We start from the raw sequence: 18403 nt of genomic DNA, 5'->3' as shown, positions 1-18403 counted from the left end.
TGAGAGGTTGGCTGTAGCATCAGCTGGGTGCTGAACTAGCTCTCATCTAGCAAACTCGGGTAGCAGTTCAGTGAGAAGTTGTGGCCTGTCCATCAGCTTGGAAAACAGAGCCAGGGTTGTGCAGAGTTGAAAGCTGCCTTGCCCTTGTGAAGGCACAGGCAAGTGCTTTGTCTTTGTGAAGGAAAAGGCAAGTTCTTAGGGACTGCTTGGTACCAAATGGCCAAAGCAAACTGTGGAGAGGCTTTTGCCTTTTTAAAGGCTTTGAATCCTACTCTGGAAGTTTAAATTACAGGAAAAAGACCTGTCGAATTCCTATGAAGTTTGCAAACCTAGAGAGGGTTTGAAAGGTACACCAGGCCTTGAACTCCACAGATGGCAGCGTCCCAGTATTTAAATTGGTTTTGAAGATCGGCATTCTCTGCTCATACTGCCTGTCACCAGCCAAGGATCGCAGCTGGACCAAACTTCATGGGCATGGCCGGGCTGTCTCGTACAGTTTCAGAGTTCCTAATGCGCCTGTACTGACTCCTCACAGCTTCTCACAACCAGATGGTTAACATTGTTGATGAAGCACTCGAGGCTGTTAATTAATTTTATTGTGTGACTGTTCCTTGGCTTTGTACACGTTTGAGGCTGATGAGCAATTCCTGTCCATGTACCACTTCCCCTCTGTTTGTTTCCTCGGGTTTCTAGGCAATGCTGGTTACGCTAACGTGTGTGGCAAGAGGCGGTAACTGGTTGCAGGGAATCAAAGTGTGATAAGATGTGCACTAAGGCGAGAAGAGTTAGTCAAGGAGTGTTTCTCTCTGTCAACTCATGGCTGGAAACGTGATGGCAAAGCAGTGGCTTGTGATCTGCGTTCGCTCCTGCAGCTTTTGGCCTGGACGCAAGATTGTACCGCTGGGAGGGCAACTGAAGTTTGGATTTATTAGTAGTAAGGGAGACAATGCCTCTGCTAGAGTCTGCTTTTCAGATAACAGTAATGGTATCTTTAAGTCAATGGGGTTGTGTAGTAGGCAGCAGGCAAACCAAGCCTGTAGGTCTAGCGTGAATCCAAAGTGGGGGGGAAAAGCATGAATATGTGAGCGTGACTTTGAGCACAGAGAGCTGCTGCGGGGTATGTAGGTGTTTGTAAATCTAAGAGTGAGTCTGATTGCATTAGGAGCCCAGCTGAAACAGAAGTTTTATTATGAAAAACTCAGCCTTGACAAATGTGTTTCCCCCATCCAAAGACAGGGAAATATTTGCCAAAAAAGTTCACACAATCCAGAACACCTTGGAATGTGACTCTGAGTTTGAGCTGTCCCGCCTGCAGGACTTGCGTGACTCTGTGGGGCACTTGCCCAGCGTTGCTGAGGATTTCCAACTCCATCCGTTGTGCAACTCCATTACAAAACTGCCAGATGCACGGTGCTATCACCTGTGGGGAAGGATAAGGAGTTACTCTGAGCTGCGTTTGCTTCACATCCTGGGTTTTAATATAGAAATAATGAATGGTTTCAGAGGAACTTGCATAGGTTGGAGATTTGTGGAGGATGAATCGGGATTATGGGCTGTCTGCCACATATACCCTTAAGCTAAACACGCAAATAATAAATTCATTTATAAGCCTAAATTGCCTATAATAGCAGAATGCATAAGAAATTAGTAGATTTAGATGTACTACTACTCCGTGAGAAATGAGAAAGTATTATTATCCCCATTATGTAGGTCGCAAAGAAGAAATATGGTACAAAGAGCAGCCCTTTCAAAGGCAGACTGGTGCTGGGTGTCTTGGTTCTTACATGTTTGCTTCGGACACCACAGACCTGTTTTTCAGGGATGCAGTGTACCAGTAGCTCCCCGCTTCATATACAAACGTGGAGCGTCAGCAGTTGGAGCACAGCGGGCTTGTGTTTCAGAGAGGACAGGCAAACTTCTGCAAGTTCTAGGTTTGCTGGCTCGTCCAGCAGTCACAGAGGAGAGAAGAGAACATATAGCCTGCAAACACCTAAATATTCTTGCTTCTTCCATGAAAGCATCTATCTTTACATCCTAAATTCATGATATTTACCACTTTAGTCTGACCTTGTCTCAAATCCGCAGATTAGAGAGACAAAAAGCCATCTTTTCTGGCAGTCCTGCTGTTGTATGCTCTTACAGTGTTGGATTGGCTGCACCTGGCATCTGAGCTCTTCTTGTCCCCTGTAAACTCATTTCAGTGTCTGTTTTGTCTCCCAGGCTTGACTTAGCCCAGTCGTTGGGGCTGACTCAGCTCCAGGTGAAGACGTGGTACCAGAACCGTAGGATGAAGTGGAAGAAAATGGTAAGTGGTTCGTTACCAATTCTCCATGGTCCTTAAAAACAGATTTCAAAAGAACGGATTTGGAAGCTGAGCATAGTGTCAATGACCTGTGTCTATTTATACCAAATTTTGTATTATTTTTGATCACTTTTCTTAGAGACATGCTCTTTTTAAAAAATGTTCATACTGCAGCAGATGTGGTGGGCTCGAGGGGACCGTAGGCAGTAGGAAGAACACAAAGCAAAGGGACACGAGAAATGAGAACAGAACAGAGGGAAGAACCGAAATACCTCCCTCTGCGTTTTTGGCATTCCTCTGATCTTAATACTTGTGGGATTGGATGTGCATAGACAAAAAAGATTGTATTGCTCCATGGAAACCAATGCAGTTTTGATAGCTAATATCATTAATTCTTGCTTTTCATATCATCCTTTCACCTCTTTCACTTATTCTCAGCTTCATGGCCCTTTTCCAGTTAAAATGCTCTTAGAAAGAACAACTGTCCAATAAATCTTGGTGGGAAGCATGATGCTGTGACATTCTCCAGTGGAGATGTTTATGTATTCTGATGTGGGAGAGGAGATGCAGTTCTAGACTGTATCTTTGAATGTATGTGACAGCTGCAGAAGTTACTGCCACTTAAAACAAGTCTGAGATTAGCTTGGATACAGATCTTTGGTTGGAAGTGTCTTGTTGCTGGAGTGATGGAGTGAAGGGAGAGGGAATTAAACATAAGAACAGACCTGTCTTGCTGACTCCCACCTTTTACTCAGAGGAGAGAGGTCTCATGCATTTAATACAGGTGTTACAAACAAACAAAAAGGCTATTTCAGAAGGCAAAGAGGCTGGAGGAAAGACAGTCAGAGGAAATCCTGGCTAAGGTTTATGACTGTTCTTACTTGGGCTTTGAATAAAACAAATACTGAGGAAAAGACCTGAATTCTGTATAAAATCTCCTGTCTGTAGTGTTGAGGACTGTGTGCCTAGGTAGCTTTTGGGCCTCCTGTAGGAACTGACTTAGAGACCTCCAGAGTTCTGGGTGTCCTTGCTGGCAATGTTTGCATTTTGTTTTACTGACATGAGAAGATGGCTGAACTCACTCCATGCATGCAGGACATTTCTGTGAGGCTGAAATGGTGACCAAGTCATGGATTAACGTTGAGGTCAAAGCTGAGTCTCATCCTTTTCTAAAGGATGTCTCACAGCAGCAGAGTTCAGATTGATCCTGACAGTTCATCTCTTTGCTCCAGGTGCTGAAGGGTGGACAGGAAGCTCCAACGAAGCCCAAAGGCCGTCCAAAGAAAAACTCCATTCCCACCTCGGAGGAGATTGAAGCAGAAGAGAAAATGAACAGCCAGGCGCAGAGTCAGGAGCTGGGGGGATCTGAAGCCCCCGAGGAGATTAAACTGACAGAGGAGAAGCCAGAAGTCTCTTTGGAGACAGAGAAGTCTCCAGAACATATACCAGAGCCCTCCTCAGAGGAGACTACACCATTAAGTTAAAAGGGAGAGAAAGGGGGGAAAAAGGAAAGCAAAAAAAGATAAAAGAGAAAAACCAAAACCAAATATATATATGTATATATATATATTTAAATATGTATGTAATTGTGTGTGTGTACATATATATATAAATATATATATATATATGTAGACCTTGTGTATAAGTCTCAAGATTGGTCACTTTGTGCCTTTGGGAATCAGCCATCGTGGGCCGTGGTGGAACAAAGACATCCCGTGTGAGTGGTGACGACCCGTCCCTCGGCGGTGTGCGTAGGCCTTCCCACAGATAGTGACGGAGGCCTGAACGTGTTTCCAGAGAAAACCACGTCTGGAAACCTGAGACAGCTCCTGGCAAGTGGAGGAGAAGGCCAGGGCTCCTTTCACGCTGCGGGAGGCAAATGTGTAGTGATATGACTGTGTTGGAGGGTTCAGTGTGTTCGCTTGACTTGATCCTTGCCTTTAAAGTAGTGCACATGGACGGAGTACTTGGTCTGGTCTCAGACCAGGGACAGCTAAGAAATGGGGAGCTCTGACAGCACCATTTCATCGTGTAACCAGCACTTATTTCTGTTAGGGATGGGCCCAATTTAAACAATATTAAGAAGGAGTTCAGACCCATAGGTTTCCTTTGGCCCCGTGTAAAGATCAAAGCTTCCGAAGCAAGATTCATACCCGGGTCAGCGTTCGGATTTCATCTCTCTTGGTTGTTTGGGTGCCGTGTCTGTGAATTTGCAGTGATCCAGGATAAAACTTCGAATGAGATGAGGGTTTGGATTTGAGTCTGCTCCAAAAGCTTTGGGATGCTTGGATCTGGGATTTTTGCTTTGGGCCCACTTCTAATTTTTGTAGGGTTTTTTAAAGAACATTTAAATGTTTTCAGGGTTTTGGGAGAATGATGGATTTAAGAAGTTGCTGCAGAAAGTTCGCGTTTGTTTAAGATGTGTGCCAAGAATAGATGTGCATCATGTTTCATAAAGTCTTGTTAAGGGTACATTTTGCCCAAAGGCTGCAAGAGATGTATTAAGATAACCTTTATTTTTTAATTAAAAATTAAATATATAAATAAAACAGTTGTTGTTGTTTCTCTTTCAGAATGCTAGACAGAGACTTTTCTGGGCTAGGTTTTCTATTCTAACAAACCCTGGAGAAAATGGGAGTCATCAGACTTTCCGTAACACTACTGCGCAGCAAGCACTGTGCAAACTTCCTTGTAGCACCTTGCGAAGGTAGGTGAGGGGGTGTTGTTAGTGCCACCTTGTCACTGGGTGTAAGTAAAAGTGTCAACGAAAGCACTGGTGTTTTGGCTGTTTTCTGTCACCACCCCTCAAGCAGTTACATCTGGACAGCTAATAAATGGGTCTTTGGGATCCTGTGAAGATGATTTCTTAGTATCCCGATTTGGGACACACACATAGGTCTCAAGTGACTTATCCAAGGAGTTTGAGTGGGGAGAAAGGATTTATTTTTTCCCCAGTTTCTTGCTCAGTGCTGTTGGGAAGACTTTAATTCCACCTCCACATTAGCTCTGCAACAGCACGTGCATCTGCATCAAGTAATCGATGGCAAAACTCCAGCTGATTTCAGCGAAGCCAGGGTGGGACATCGCTCCACTGGCTGTTGCTGAGTACTTAATACACAATAATCAACTTTGAAAAGGCATCTACAGGTCTGCACCTAAACCTAAAAAAAAAATACACCAAAGTTGGGCAATGCTCATTTGCAAGAAACTTTGAAAATCCCAGGCATTTGATGCCCTTTAGCTCTTTTTTTATGGCACAGAGAGATTGGAAATGGGGTAAGAGATTTCCCTCTTGCCTCTTGTGTTGAAAACGCAGGCTGTGAGCTACCAAGTCTTTCCTCTGCCATTAAAATACATCAAAATTTGTGTTTGAACCATTGTTTGTTCCCCTGAGCCCTGACATACTCATGACAGGCACAGCGAGAGGCAGGGGTGGCGGGACAGGATTTTGGTGCTTGGCTGGAGGGATGATACAGTATGTTGTTGCACATTCTTCATCTTTTTTCCTTTTTCTTTCCAGAACTGTGCTTTAGTTCAACCGTATCTATTAGACTTGAAATGGCATTTAATTTAAAAAAGGCCTATGGCCTGTTTATACAGGAATTAGATTAGATGGTCTATGAAATCTATAATCGTCCTCTATTGTTCTTGGATAGTAGCATCAGCACTGTTATCTCAAAATAAAATGTTTCCACAAGTCTTAAATGCGGTAGTACTCAGTCGGGGTGAAGAGAGCAATTTACTGGAAATAATTTGTCTAATGAGTTTCATCATCAGATTGCAAAAAAGTCTGCAAGAGTCTCTACTAGGTTTATTTGGAAGCCTGAATAGTTCATTAAATCAAATTTTGTGTGCAGATCATTCCAGAAACAAAAAGCTGACCGTCAGGGAAGGCATCAAGGATATTTTAAATTCTCTGAGCTCAAAGTGGAAATATCTTCTGGCGACCTTTTCAAAAAACTTTCAGGGGCGTATTTTAAATATAGCATTTGGAAATTTCCATATATAGCCTGCCTTTCAACCAAAATGTGTCCATAAAATGGATAATGCACGTGGGTTTTGTGTTGGGTTTTTTTTTTGCATTTGACACCCAGTGGGTTTGTCTAATTCGAGGAATTTTGATAGATTTACATGGCAGGGGAAAAGAAGAGCAGAAAGAGGAAAAAAAAAATTACTTTCTTGCCCTGAAATAAGAAGTGGTGTGTGGTGGTTTTGTGCTATCCAATGAAATGGATAAAAATGAAAATACAAAATTTAAAAAAATTTTAAAGATACCTTTCTAAATTACAAGCAAAGCAAAGTTGGTGATTTTCCAGCAGAGTAAAGTAAGTTTTACAAAATGACAGTTCCCACTTCCCAGATGAAAATAATTGTTTCTGACTCAACCCCACTTTACAGTGGGAACAGTTCCAGTGATTTTTACTTTTTTTTGTTGTTAATCCCATTCTAATCACTTATGAGTCAATCTGGGTAAAAATGCAATCCTCTAGCTGTCTGGGCTAGTTTTTAATGACTCCATAAGACACTGAAGATGTTTTTATTCTCTTTTGGATGAGTAGCAATCTTAGCCTCTTCTTTTTCAATGTGATTATTTAAGTGCAAAATTAGCTCTTGAAATGCTGTCTGATACTTGCTCACGCTAAATTACTTTCACTGACTTTCCTGGTAATCTCTTGAATGTTCACGGAAAGCACGTTCAGAATGTGTGTGATTGGATGGAAAGAAAATGATGGGGTAGAAATGGTAAAACCATTGAATTACTTCTTGGCTAAACCTTTTCATACTTGTCTGTTCTGTGTTACATCTGCAGTTGGAGAAAAACATCTACAAATTCTAATAGAATTGAGCATATTGAGCCCAGCCGTTGTTGGTAGGCAAGTGCTTCTTTTCCTCTTAAGTTTTTTTTTTTTTTTCCTCCCTTGGGCTTATTTTTGATCCTGTCACTGAAATGCAAAGAATTGAGCAACTCTTCCCCTTTGCTTTGGGCTGAGCTGAGACAGGCTTCAAGGCTGGGCTGGAGAAAGCCTTGGCTGTTTGAGTTTAGCCTTTAAAGGGGGCTGTGGTGATGTGGCTGTGAGTTGTATTTGTTTTGTGCTCCTGAGACCCAGAAAGAACATTAAAATTAGTCTCATTTTAGGCCCCCTTGTTCAAAGGCGTAGCTGCAGTCGGGATTGAGGGAATCTGCACAAACAGGCTTCATCTTTGTCAACACAGCGACAGCAAAGGGCTTCCCAAGTGCCTTTGCACCGGTCCTGAAGATGGTTTTATTTATTTAAAAGGCTACTGCCTGTTCTGTCTCCCAGACACCCAGATCTCCTGTCCTAGGGGACTTGTCACTTATTGGAGGAGTTCGATGGGAGTCATGTGCCCTTGGGCTTGAACCTTGCTGATGTTCAGGGGTGTTGGGCTTCCAGTTCTGACAGCAAGGAACAAGCCCCGATGTTGAAATCCGAACTCCCCTACAGGGATGGAAAGTGCTCATATCCGGAGTCCTGGCTGGGACCCACCTTTTATTGTACCCACTGTTTAGATAATTTTGCAAAGCACTGAGCTCATCCTGCAAGATGGTAAGTTCCCCCAGGTCCCAGCGGGGATGAATGGGCTTTCATCCTGTTTTGGTTTTTTTTGTTTTTTGTTTTTTGTTTTTTTTTTTTAAAAAAAAAAAAAAAAGTAGTCACTTAACTCCAGGCCAATACAAAGAAATTTGGTATTTGGATGGGTTGTCAGTTCCCCCTTCTCTCCATCATCTTTCTTGGAAGAGGGCAGTAAGAAAGGAATGAGTGAAAAAAGAGGGGAGAAAGAGGAGGTGAAAGAAAAAGCAAAGGTGAAAACATAACTGTATCCAACCACCTGAAAAATAGAAACTAGGGAGGAAAATAATCATGTTGAAAAGTCAACTTTTTTTGGTAAATTTTGACAGATAACTCTCTGGTTCTGTAAAGAGATTTTTTCTGGGGTTTAGTTATACATGCAAGGCTGGTGAATGGCAGGTTTTTCCTCTTATGTTAGAGAGGTTAAAACACAGCTGAGTAAAAACCAGTTGGATTAGATTTAGGCTACAATAGAGGATTTGGGCCCAAATCTGTGTCTTGACAAAGGCAGAGGTTTGGTGAAGCCTAGCTCCTGTGGAATGTTGGGTAAGAACCTCTCTCCTCTTTCTTCCCGAGGCCTGGTACTGCCAGGTAGGATTGATCAGGTTTTTATGATGCAGAATAGGTGGTTTGGGGGCATAAATCTTTGGAGCACAGTAGCTTTCCTTTTTTTACAGGAGTGGCACATTGCAAACATAGTAGTTGCAATTCAGATGTCTTAAATTACTGGTACTTGGTTAAAATTACAACCAAAAAACAACCTCCAACTTGCTTACCTTGTGCTCTAGGAATCCATTACTAGATACTAGCTTTTAGACTTTGATGGAGTTAAAGTTCATGGGGGTGATTTTCAGTGCAGGGATTTGAACCTTAAAATCTAAATATATTTTTCCCTAGTAGAAATTAATTTATTTTCTTTTTCCTCATAACCACATACCCTGTGATTTTTATCCCGCTTAGGGATATGGTGTAGTTGGGAACTGTCAGTGTTAGGTTAATGATTGGACTAGATGATCTTCAAGGTCCTTTCCAACCTAGACAATTCTGTGATTCTGTGACTTCTAGGCTTTCCCCCCAGTTCTAATCCCTTCCCATGTTGTTAATCTCCTTGAACGTAGTGTCCCAGCGCAATGGAATAATTACACCTTAGCATGGCAGTAACTGCTGGGAAGGAAGCCTCTTACGGCTCCTGGGATCCCTGGGTGCCAAAAGGGAGAGAGGTGTGCTGCCAGGCAGTTGCCAGTGGAGAGAGTTAACCCCTCTAGGCTGTTCTGACATGTCAGGTAACTGCTGGAAACACTGAAGTTCTTGTTTTGTCAAACAATTGAGAGTAATAGTTACTAAGAGAGGTTCCTGAAATCACCCTGGTCCTGGACAGCCTGCGTGCAACTGGGAGGAGGGTTTTTCCCCCAGATATTAGAGAGAAACAAATTTATCAAAAAGAAATTTCAAAAGCCAAAATTTCCTGGGGAAGGTGGCTGCTGAGCATGCCAGAGCGCTAACAAAAGCAGAGGAAGCAATGGTTACCCCTTGGGCGAATGCTTCTCATATTTGCATAAAACCAAAGGAACCAAACCCTTGTAGATAAAACAGTAGTAAAATATTTCAGGCCTTTACGCTTCCCATACCCAGGCCATTAATGTCTTTCCCAAACAGCAGCTAGCATTGTTGCCAGGTGGCAAATGTTACAAGTTTCTGGACATTTTGGATTTCACCGTTCACACCACACCCAAAGCCCAGCTCTTATTTAAACAAAACACGAAAAATAAAAAATTAAACTAAAGCAAAACCTTTCTTAGTTATATCAGAGCTGATACCCAATTCTGATGCTGTGCGGATTCTTACAGACCTCCAGTGTCACCTCACAATTATGATATGTCACCTCAGCAGTGTCACCTCGTAATTATGATGCTATAGTAGTACTCTTTGACAAAGTAGTGGGGAAGGAAGAGGTGCAAGCTGTCAGGAAGACAGCAGGGCTTCTTCCTTCAGACTGCTGGATACAAAACCTGCAGATTTTTGTGCCTCTTGAGCAAGCGAACGTTCAGAGCAGGGGAAGATTATTTTTAAAGCCAGATCACACAGCTGCTCTCTGGAGCTTTCCTGGTGCCTCTGGAGAACACAAACTCTCCTAGATGTCTAGGAGCTAAATAAGAAACAAACAAGCTGAAAATGGTGGATTGAAAGTGATAAATACACAAACAGGCCACAGGCTGGGGGCTTCTTACAGCTGTTGTGCTGGGAGATACGGCACCAGCTCAGCGAGGAGAGAAACTTTTCCTCCATCATCCATCTCTGTCCTTAGCATGTATGTGCATGTACAAGCCTTGGTGCTCTGGGCATCCACGGTCCTGCCAAGAGAGGTGGGAATTTCCCTTTTCTTACTGGAAGCTCGGATTGCCCATAATTCCGGCTCCTTTTCCAAACCTTCCTACGTCTGCCCCTTCCCAGTCAGCTTTGCTCCCGCAGGGTGTCCCCGGGGCTCCCGCAGCTGGGGGATTGCACCTTCGAGGATTCCCGGAGCTAGGAGCTGCCATCCACCCATGCTGCCAACGCCCTGCTCTGCTCCCAAACCACAGGCTGCCACATCGTGGTGGAGTCCACATCCCTGGGTGTGTTTAAGGGTCGTTTAGATGAGATGTTGGGGGATGTGGTGTAGGGGAGAACTTTGTAGAGTCGGGCTGAGGGTTGGACTCGATGATCCCGAGGGTCTTTTCCAACCTGAATGGTTCTGTGATCAGAACTGCTTTCTGCATCCAGAACAATCGCTCCCTTTATTCTGCAGCTGGGCCCATCCCGGGATTGCTGTGGGATGATCGGAGGAGCGTGGCTTCAGTCTGAGAGGGCCGATCCCTCGCAAACGAGGGATGTGCAGCAGCAGCAGCAGCTCTCTGCAAACCTCCAAGAGAGCAAATAGCTGGAGTCCAGGCCACCTAAGTAGGGAGAGACGGCTTTCTGTGCAGGGATTTGCACATAGGAATGTTTTCATGATGAAAACTAAGTGCGGCTAATCCATAACGTCATCTGCTTCTCCACACGGAGATACTTCTATTATTTGGGTGGGGAGCATGACTCAGAGAAATTATTTCCTCTCCTGTCCATGCTTCTCATTACTGGGAATACAATGGTATTTTTTCCCCTGTGTTTCATTTTGTGTTATTTAGGATAATGATGCTGAGGAGGTGTCTGATAATGGGATTAGAAGCCCAGACTAGGAGTAACCTGCCTTATTCCCTGTGTGCCTGAGTGAATATTTACCCCTGAGGTAATAATTAGATCCATTTGTGCAGTCAAAAGTCACCCATCATGAGCAGTAAAATGAAGACGTCGAAGAGCAGAGGGTGGCTTGACGTTTGTTCTAAGCTCTTGCCAGGAGAGATGGGATAACTCATTCGTGAAGCGTCAGCCAGACATTTATTTCCCTGCTAAATCTGAGGTTCGTTATTGCCCTGCCCGAGGACCTGCCTCTCTCCTCGTGCCATGTTGCCACCTGGGGATAAGCAAATGTCTGTGAATTTGATCCTCCCCTTCGTCAAAGCTGTTTCAAAGCTGCGGAGCAGTCTCTCTGAACCCCTTCCTAAGGAATGCTCTGCTGCCTGGCTCCCAGCCCTGGTCTGGATGAGGCCAAATGTGTTGACCTTTTGGACGCAGTACGGAGCCCATCTGTTCAAGCAGTAATTTGTGGAGAGCCTGAGGTAGCAGAGAGTGGGATTTTAGCCTGATTTACTCGGCACTGTGTGCAGTTTGTGTGGGACGTGGGCCCGAGAACAAGGGCCAAGATAAGTCTTCAAAGTCTGAATTTGAGACACCCAAGAGACATCCTGATTTTCAAGCAGCAGATAATCCTGCCTCTGAAGATAGAGCTCTTCTGAGGGTGTCACGCGTGGTCTCCCGCAGCGGTGGTTCTCCTAAATCAGGAGTGACTTACTGCAAATCCAGCAACTGGATTGCAGAGTCAGGGCGCTACTTTTTTCTTTTGGAAAAGGAAAGCTTTCTACATTTTGACCCTTTTCCAATAGCTCTTTTTAAAGGTCTGCTATCAGCAAAGAAACTAAGCTCTAGTTTTAGACAATAAACCTGGAGCAGGTAAACAGGGGAGTGTTGCCAAATCAGTGATGTTCCCCAAGTGCTTCTAAGAGCAGTGCTGTCCTCTTCGGAGGATCCTATTTTTATCAGTTTCATTTCCTGCTTGTTCTTCCTAACAGCTTACTTTGATTAAACCCGGCGTAGTTACAATAACAACAGACTGGGAAATGGATGCTTGTGGAATGTAATACAGATAGTCCCCTTTTCCCGTGCAACACAATTCTCCGCTGTTAGTGCTGGGGGGTGCTTTCTCAAGATGGGATCCTATATGATGGCAGGAGATAAAAGTCGGGATTATCAGGGTCTGTTTGGGTTATGAAGACCAGGTTGTTGCAATTGCACGTGTGTGTTCGTATTGTCCCTTTCATAAATATTTCCATCTCCATTTAAAAACAAATCAAGGAGTTTTGTACATTTCTACTCCTCTTGGAAAGCTGTTTCCGAGGCTGACTCCTGTGACAATCCTTCATTAAATTTTCTATCTACGCTTACATATGTCCCACTTCACTGTATTTATTTTTTTTACTAGTATTGTCCACTAGCACAAACAGTTCTTCTCTGCTGCTTCTCTCCCTGGGTATTTATAGCTAGGGATCATATCTCCGTGCAGCCTTCACCCTGCTAGGCTCTTGGAGGCTTGTCTCATGAGATAAACTCCTTCCCCCGATCACTCTGGTATCCTTTTGCTGCTTCTGTTCCAGGCTGGATTTATCTTTCTTGAACACAGGTGATGAAAACTATACACGTTGCTACAGAGGAGGTCTCACAGCAGTGCTGTCTCCAGCACAATACCCTATCTGGCTCATTTTGGAGTTACAACTGCATTTTTTTTTAATATGGCCCACCTGATTTTGGTAGCCAGAAACCTAGTTTAATCACCCACTGATTACCACACTCGTGGTTTGCTCCTCCCGCGTCTCGTTCCTCCACTGAAGTCCTCCATCTCCTGCTTTTCCTGCAGGTTGTACAATCCTTTTCGGTAATGGCAATCTGACTCAGCTTTTTGTCATCAGCAAACTTTGATGGCTCAACTCTGCTTTTTCTGCCCAAGGTTTTAATTAAAGACTTATATAAAATTAGGCTCAATCTGAATCCTGAACAACTCTGTTAATAAACTTCCTTGAGCCCACTTGTTTCCCTCTGAACATGTTCTCCTTTGATCTCGAGCTGCCTCTGTACCCTCTCATACAAAACCCCACTTTTGGCAGTGGAGTTATTAATTCCCTACACAGAATTATACAAATTGCTGGTGTACTGCATTCCCTTTGTTTAGAAAATCCGTTTTCTTATTGAAGAGAGAGATTAGGCGTAGCAAACTTCTTTCTGCATTATCCCATTTCCCTGTATCTCCTCTACATTTAGGGTGGCTTTTTTTCCCAAGCTGTTAAAGTCGGTGTTCAGTCTGTTTGCTTATTTCAAATTTTCTTTCCAGCTCTTAAATATATCTGACATTTCCTTCGTGCCACTTTTGGCTAGGTTGTTTTATTAAAACTTTTGCTCTTGGAGTTTGTGGTTCTGTGACGATCATCTTTGTGACACAAGAGCTTTACGCTCTCTGAGATTTGTTTCTTACTGGATTGTCGTAGTTCCAGCTTTTCTGCCCTAATTTCCCACCCCCAGTCTGACACCTGCTTTCAGCAATTTGAGTATTTCCATTCATTTTTCCGATATGGAATCAGCGTTACCATTTCCTAAATGCAAATTTTACTTTCCACGAGAGTGGAGAGGCACTTTCCCTAGTTCAGGAGGTCCCAGTGGAGGTGGATACCTGCACAGAGACACGGAGAGATGGATCTGTGCTGTCCGCAGCAAATTTATCTGACTAAATAGAGTTCCCAGATATCAGCCAAGCCCGTTTTCTTCTGAGAATTCAAAGGTCAGCCAAACAGGGGCGGGAAATGGGAGCAATCCTGCATAATACCATTTCAAACAGTTTTAATGACAGTATCCTTTCATACCTGCCAGTGGTTTTTTTAAATGGGGTTTTTTTTAGCTCTTTGGCATTGTTAATCTTTTTTTTCCTCATCCTCTCTGTTTATTTTCGTTGCAGATTTATTAGGTGCACAGTTAAGTGCCATTTCACTTTGCAGAACTGTCATCGCCAGCACTTTATGAATGGGATCATTCACTGACAAACTATTTAAACACTAAAAGGGGGGAAAATTTACTGCTACAGGTCAGTGAAGAAGCCAAGATCAACTGAAACTCAGCTGCATTTCTCCTTGAATACAGGAATGCGACGAAGGTGCTCAGAGTTTTCTTTAACGTATCCTCATCCTTAATTTATCCTCACACGTCAAGCTGAATGTCACTGTTTTGTGGTGGTATTTTACCTAAAATAATGCCTTTCTTTCTGACAGCTTGCAAGAGCCTGGAGATCTAAAAATGTGGCTAAACAGGCAGTCACACACCTGCTAATTAAGGCTATGAATAAGCTGTGACCAGTCATGCAGCCACTGACAACCAGTTCCAGGCAGGGGAATTTTTAGGAAAAAAGTGAGAGTTTTGTGGATCAAATGGTTACGGGAGCCTGGGAGCAGTTCTGACCTTTTTCCCTTGATAACCTTGAAAAAAATCTGACCATCTTCTAATATTTCTGCCCGTTACCTGGCAGAAGAGCAGAGTGGTGTGTCCTTTCTTCTACCAATAGATTCACAGAGTTACAAACCTTTTTGGGCCAGATCTCAGAGCTGGACTTTTCCCTTGATCACTTCTTCCACCCACCTGGCACGGTTGCAACTTCTCTGGGTGGGTGCATAGACCAGCAGGGTTATCATAAGCGGTTATCTCTGCTCTCCTTCAGCTGAAACATCTCCCAAGCAAGGGAAGTCCTGTAGGAAACTGTGCTTTCTTTATTTGTAATGTTCTTCTTGAAAGGGAATTTTCTCCCCCTTTTTAGTGTTATCATGTATATAGCCTTCAAATGATGGATCAAGGTTGCCTGTTTGCTCACATTATTTTCTATGTTTAATCATGTCCTTCACATCCTAATCTTTCATAGTTGTCTTTAATTACTTGGGAGTGTGTAAATATATATTTTTATATATATGCGTGTGACTATAGATCTGAAGGACTGGACAAGCTCCAGGAACGCAGCCAATGGGGACTGCTGGGTGTTGAGTGAGGGAGCTAGGTGGCCTCAGGTTTCCCGTCTCTCGTGTCTCTGATGCTCTGACCCTGTGAATTCCACTGTTTTTTTCCCAAGTGAAAGTTTTCTCTTCACCTGATCCTGGGATATGGCCAGGCTTACAGCTCATTATACATGGGGGATCAAGTTGTATTGCAAAGTTGACAAAAACGACAATTTTATATATTTTTCTCTAGCATATTCCATATTGCCGTGCAAGGCTTCTTGACTAATCCACTCAGATTTAGAGTTAATCCGTGTGCACTCGGTATATTTGCGTGTAGGTATTTGAGAGATTTAAATGGACACCACTAACCCCTATGGGGTCTCGTTTCTTAACATACCTTAGAAACTTAATCTGATGGAGGAAGATGAGACACAAAGGCTTCTTTTCTGTAGCAATCAGCTTTAATTTTACTCTCCTTACAGGGCGAAATCAAGAAAACAAGAGCTTCATGGCCATGATTTTAAATGCTTTAGCAACATTAGTTGATGCAAAACTTCTGAATTGGGTGAAGCGCCCATTTTACAGGTATGGAAACTAAAGGCACAAAGGGGTGGAGCACAATTCTCAAAGTAACAAAGGCAAGAGTGCAACACCCAGGGATCCTGTCCGATAGCAATAACAGCATGGTCATGAGTTCAGCTGCTCATAAGAAAAGTATTATTATTCCTTTGAAAGACTTTGGTTTGGAGCTGGATTATGAAAACCCACAGTTGCGGTGGAGCTTGCCGTTGGGGGTGAGTTGGCAGTCAATAATCTCAGTGTGCAAATCACGTCAGTGCTCCTGTGAGGCTGTTCATCAGCTTTAGAGAGGTTCAGGTTGAAGCCACCAGCCCTTAATGTCTGAAATTGGATCTTCACACCCATCTCCAGTGAAGCCACTGTCAGTTTTTCTGTCTAGTTTGGGGTCCGAGCCGCTTCAGGTATCTCAGGTCCCATTACTGGTTTGCTGTACTGTAACTCCCATATCCAGACTGCCACATTCATGTTCTTAACCCAAATGGGCTAATATCAGTGAATTTCACCTGGATTTAATAGAAATGCGGTTGTGATTTCTCAGTGGAAGTTGCTGTGACTTACACTCTTTTGCTGGCTTCTTCTCCAATGTTCTCCTCCAGTTTCGGTTGGTGGTTGGATCACTTTATCAAATTTTTGCTGCTTTTATGGTATGCAAAAAATGAGCCCTTTCAGGACTGACAATTAAGAGGTGAGGAAATAAACTTCATACTACCTTTTTTTTAAAAAATTAAGGTAGACGTTTTTATTCTTATTTTGAGAATGTCAGGCAATGCTACACAACAGCGGCTTGAAACACTTCTCCATTTGGGTGGGCCTCATCTCGCTTGACTTTGACCATCTGTTTGACCAACTGATGGCCAACTGTTTGACCAACAGTTTGCTGTTTAGTCCAAGCTGACCATCTTCTTCCATCTATGGCCAGTGCAGAGAAAGAGATAATTTATCCTGTCTCCTGCAGAGGTGAATCGCTCTCTGGAGATGCCCCTGACGCAGAGGTTAACTTGGTTTGCTTAGTTTAGATCGCTGCCATCTAGGTAACATCTGAAGCCATCTGACCTTGATTAGCATGGAAATTAATGATCCTGTGGTACCTTCAGCAAAGGTAGGTGTTTGTCAGAGTTTGACTATTTTGGTCTTAGCTGAACACTACCCGCAACACAGAGTGGAAGTGGCGAATACGGAGTAATTTAGAAAAATCAGTGTCCAAATAATAGGCTCGAATTTGTCCAGCCTGTGTCAGTGCTGGGTGCCAAGGGCTCAGAGGGAAATACAGGAAACAGTAGCAGACAGATGCAGAGTAATCTTTCTTCCACAATGGCCCTTTTCCTAACCTCTAACAGCTGGCTTAACCCCGGTACATGACATCGTATATGCCTTCCAAATGCTGCTTACTTCTGGCTATAATGACCCTAGGTATTATTACCCACATCAATTACACTTTGGCTCTTGGGTTTCAGAAGCATCGTGTGGCAGTGAGTCCTGCAGCCCCATTAAGCTCACAAGAACGCCCTTCCTCCCCGCTTCTGTGTCCATCCTCCTCAAGGATGGGTGCATGGACATGCCCCGGGCAGCCCCCCAAGTGCCTTTGGGTTCGCAGCCCTGCCCTCCCTCCCTCGCCTGGCATCGTGTCCTTGTGGTGTCTGTAGGCAAGAGCAGAACCAGGCCCATCGTCTCCATAATTGCTGGTGATTATAATTAATAAAGTCCTATTTTTATCCAGCTTTTTTTTTTCAGGAGCTGTGGGTACTTTGGCGTAATAACAGATGTCGCATTAAAAATAGGTGATCTTGCTAAACAGGCTGCGAATAGTTCTGTTCAGTCTTTGTTTTTTAACTTGGGGAAAGAGCAGAGAACTATCTGTGGTTGCTTAATGGAGTAATAATAACTCGCTGTTATTCCATTTGGCAAACGTGGAAATATTCCCCCGTGCTCAGGCACAATGTTTTTGAATGGAGACAGCGTTAACGTGGCTGAGGCTGTACGAAACCTTCTATTCATAGGGCTCAGCTTCTTGCTGTGCCAAGTCCCTTTCCTTGCATGCTAGTTATATTGTCAATGAGTTCATTAGCTCTTGGGCTAGAGTCAGAAGCAAAAGAGCTGTAATTGCAGCTTCTGGAAAATAATATCTTTGGGGGAAGGTTTTTTCTTAATTATCGTTATACTTTTTTTTTTTTTTTCATTAAAAAATTATATAGAAGTTGAAATGACACACATCTCATTTTTAAATCTACTGGATTTTCCCCCTAATGGACAGAATGGATGATGGAGACGTCGGGAGAGACGTTTTAACAGCGAGGCTAATTGATCGTGGAGCAGCGTGCCCAGGTTACGGTGGATTTTCCATTACTGGAAATATTGATATCCAGAGTAAATTTCTCTTCTTAAGAAACTTCCTCTAGTTAAAATTAATTCTGTGCCTGAGTTATAAGAGAGATGAAAAGGGGGGATCACACTGGTCCCCTCTCCCCGTGTTGCTTGACCTCCCAGCCCGGCACTTTTGGGATCACGGTGACTCTTTAGGACTGAACAAACCCCCGGGAGCTGATGGATGCTCTGCGCTGTGTCTGGGGGTCGGTACCAAAACCCTCCGGCTGCACACAGTGGAGGCACCGTGGTCACTCCCCCATGCACGAGGGCTCTCTTGGCAGCGCCTGGAATTGCTGCCACACAGTTAGGCTTAATCCCACCTTGGCATTGCGCGTTTTCCCGGCGTGCCTCGCCTGGCACTCCTGCTTTATAAATAGAGGGAGAAGAATGCAAAAATTACAAGTGAG

At 43.6% G+C, this 18403-nt stretch overlaps 1 protein-coding gene across 1 annotated transcript in view; it reads left to right on the top strand.

The window, feature by feature from the left end:
- Window positions 1-4845, top strand: part of BARX2 (BARX homeobox 2) — a 36994-nt gene extending 32149 nt beyond the window's left edge. Inside the window, exons 3-4 of the mRNA XM_074848813.1 lie at window positions 2221-2305; window positions 3535-4845. Of these exons, the coding sequence (XP_074704914.1) occupies window positions 2221-2305; window positions 3535-3786 (337 nt within the window). The 3' untranslated portion in view covers window positions 3787-4845. The remainder of the gene's footprint in view (window positions 1-2220; window positions 2306-3534) is intronic.
- The last annotated feature ends 13558 nt before the right edge of the window (window positions 4846-18403 follow it).

This window comes from Strix aluco, chromosome 23, assembly GCF_031877795.1.
Source record: "Strix aluco isolate bStrAlu1 chromosome 23, bStrAlu1.hap1, whole genome shotgun sequence".
NCBI classification, from domain to species: Eukaryota; Metazoa; Chordata; class Aves; order Strigiformes; family Strigidae; genus Strix; species Strix aluco.
Note: the sequence above shows the minus strand (reverse complement) of the source record. Positions and strands in the feature narration are given on the sequence as shown.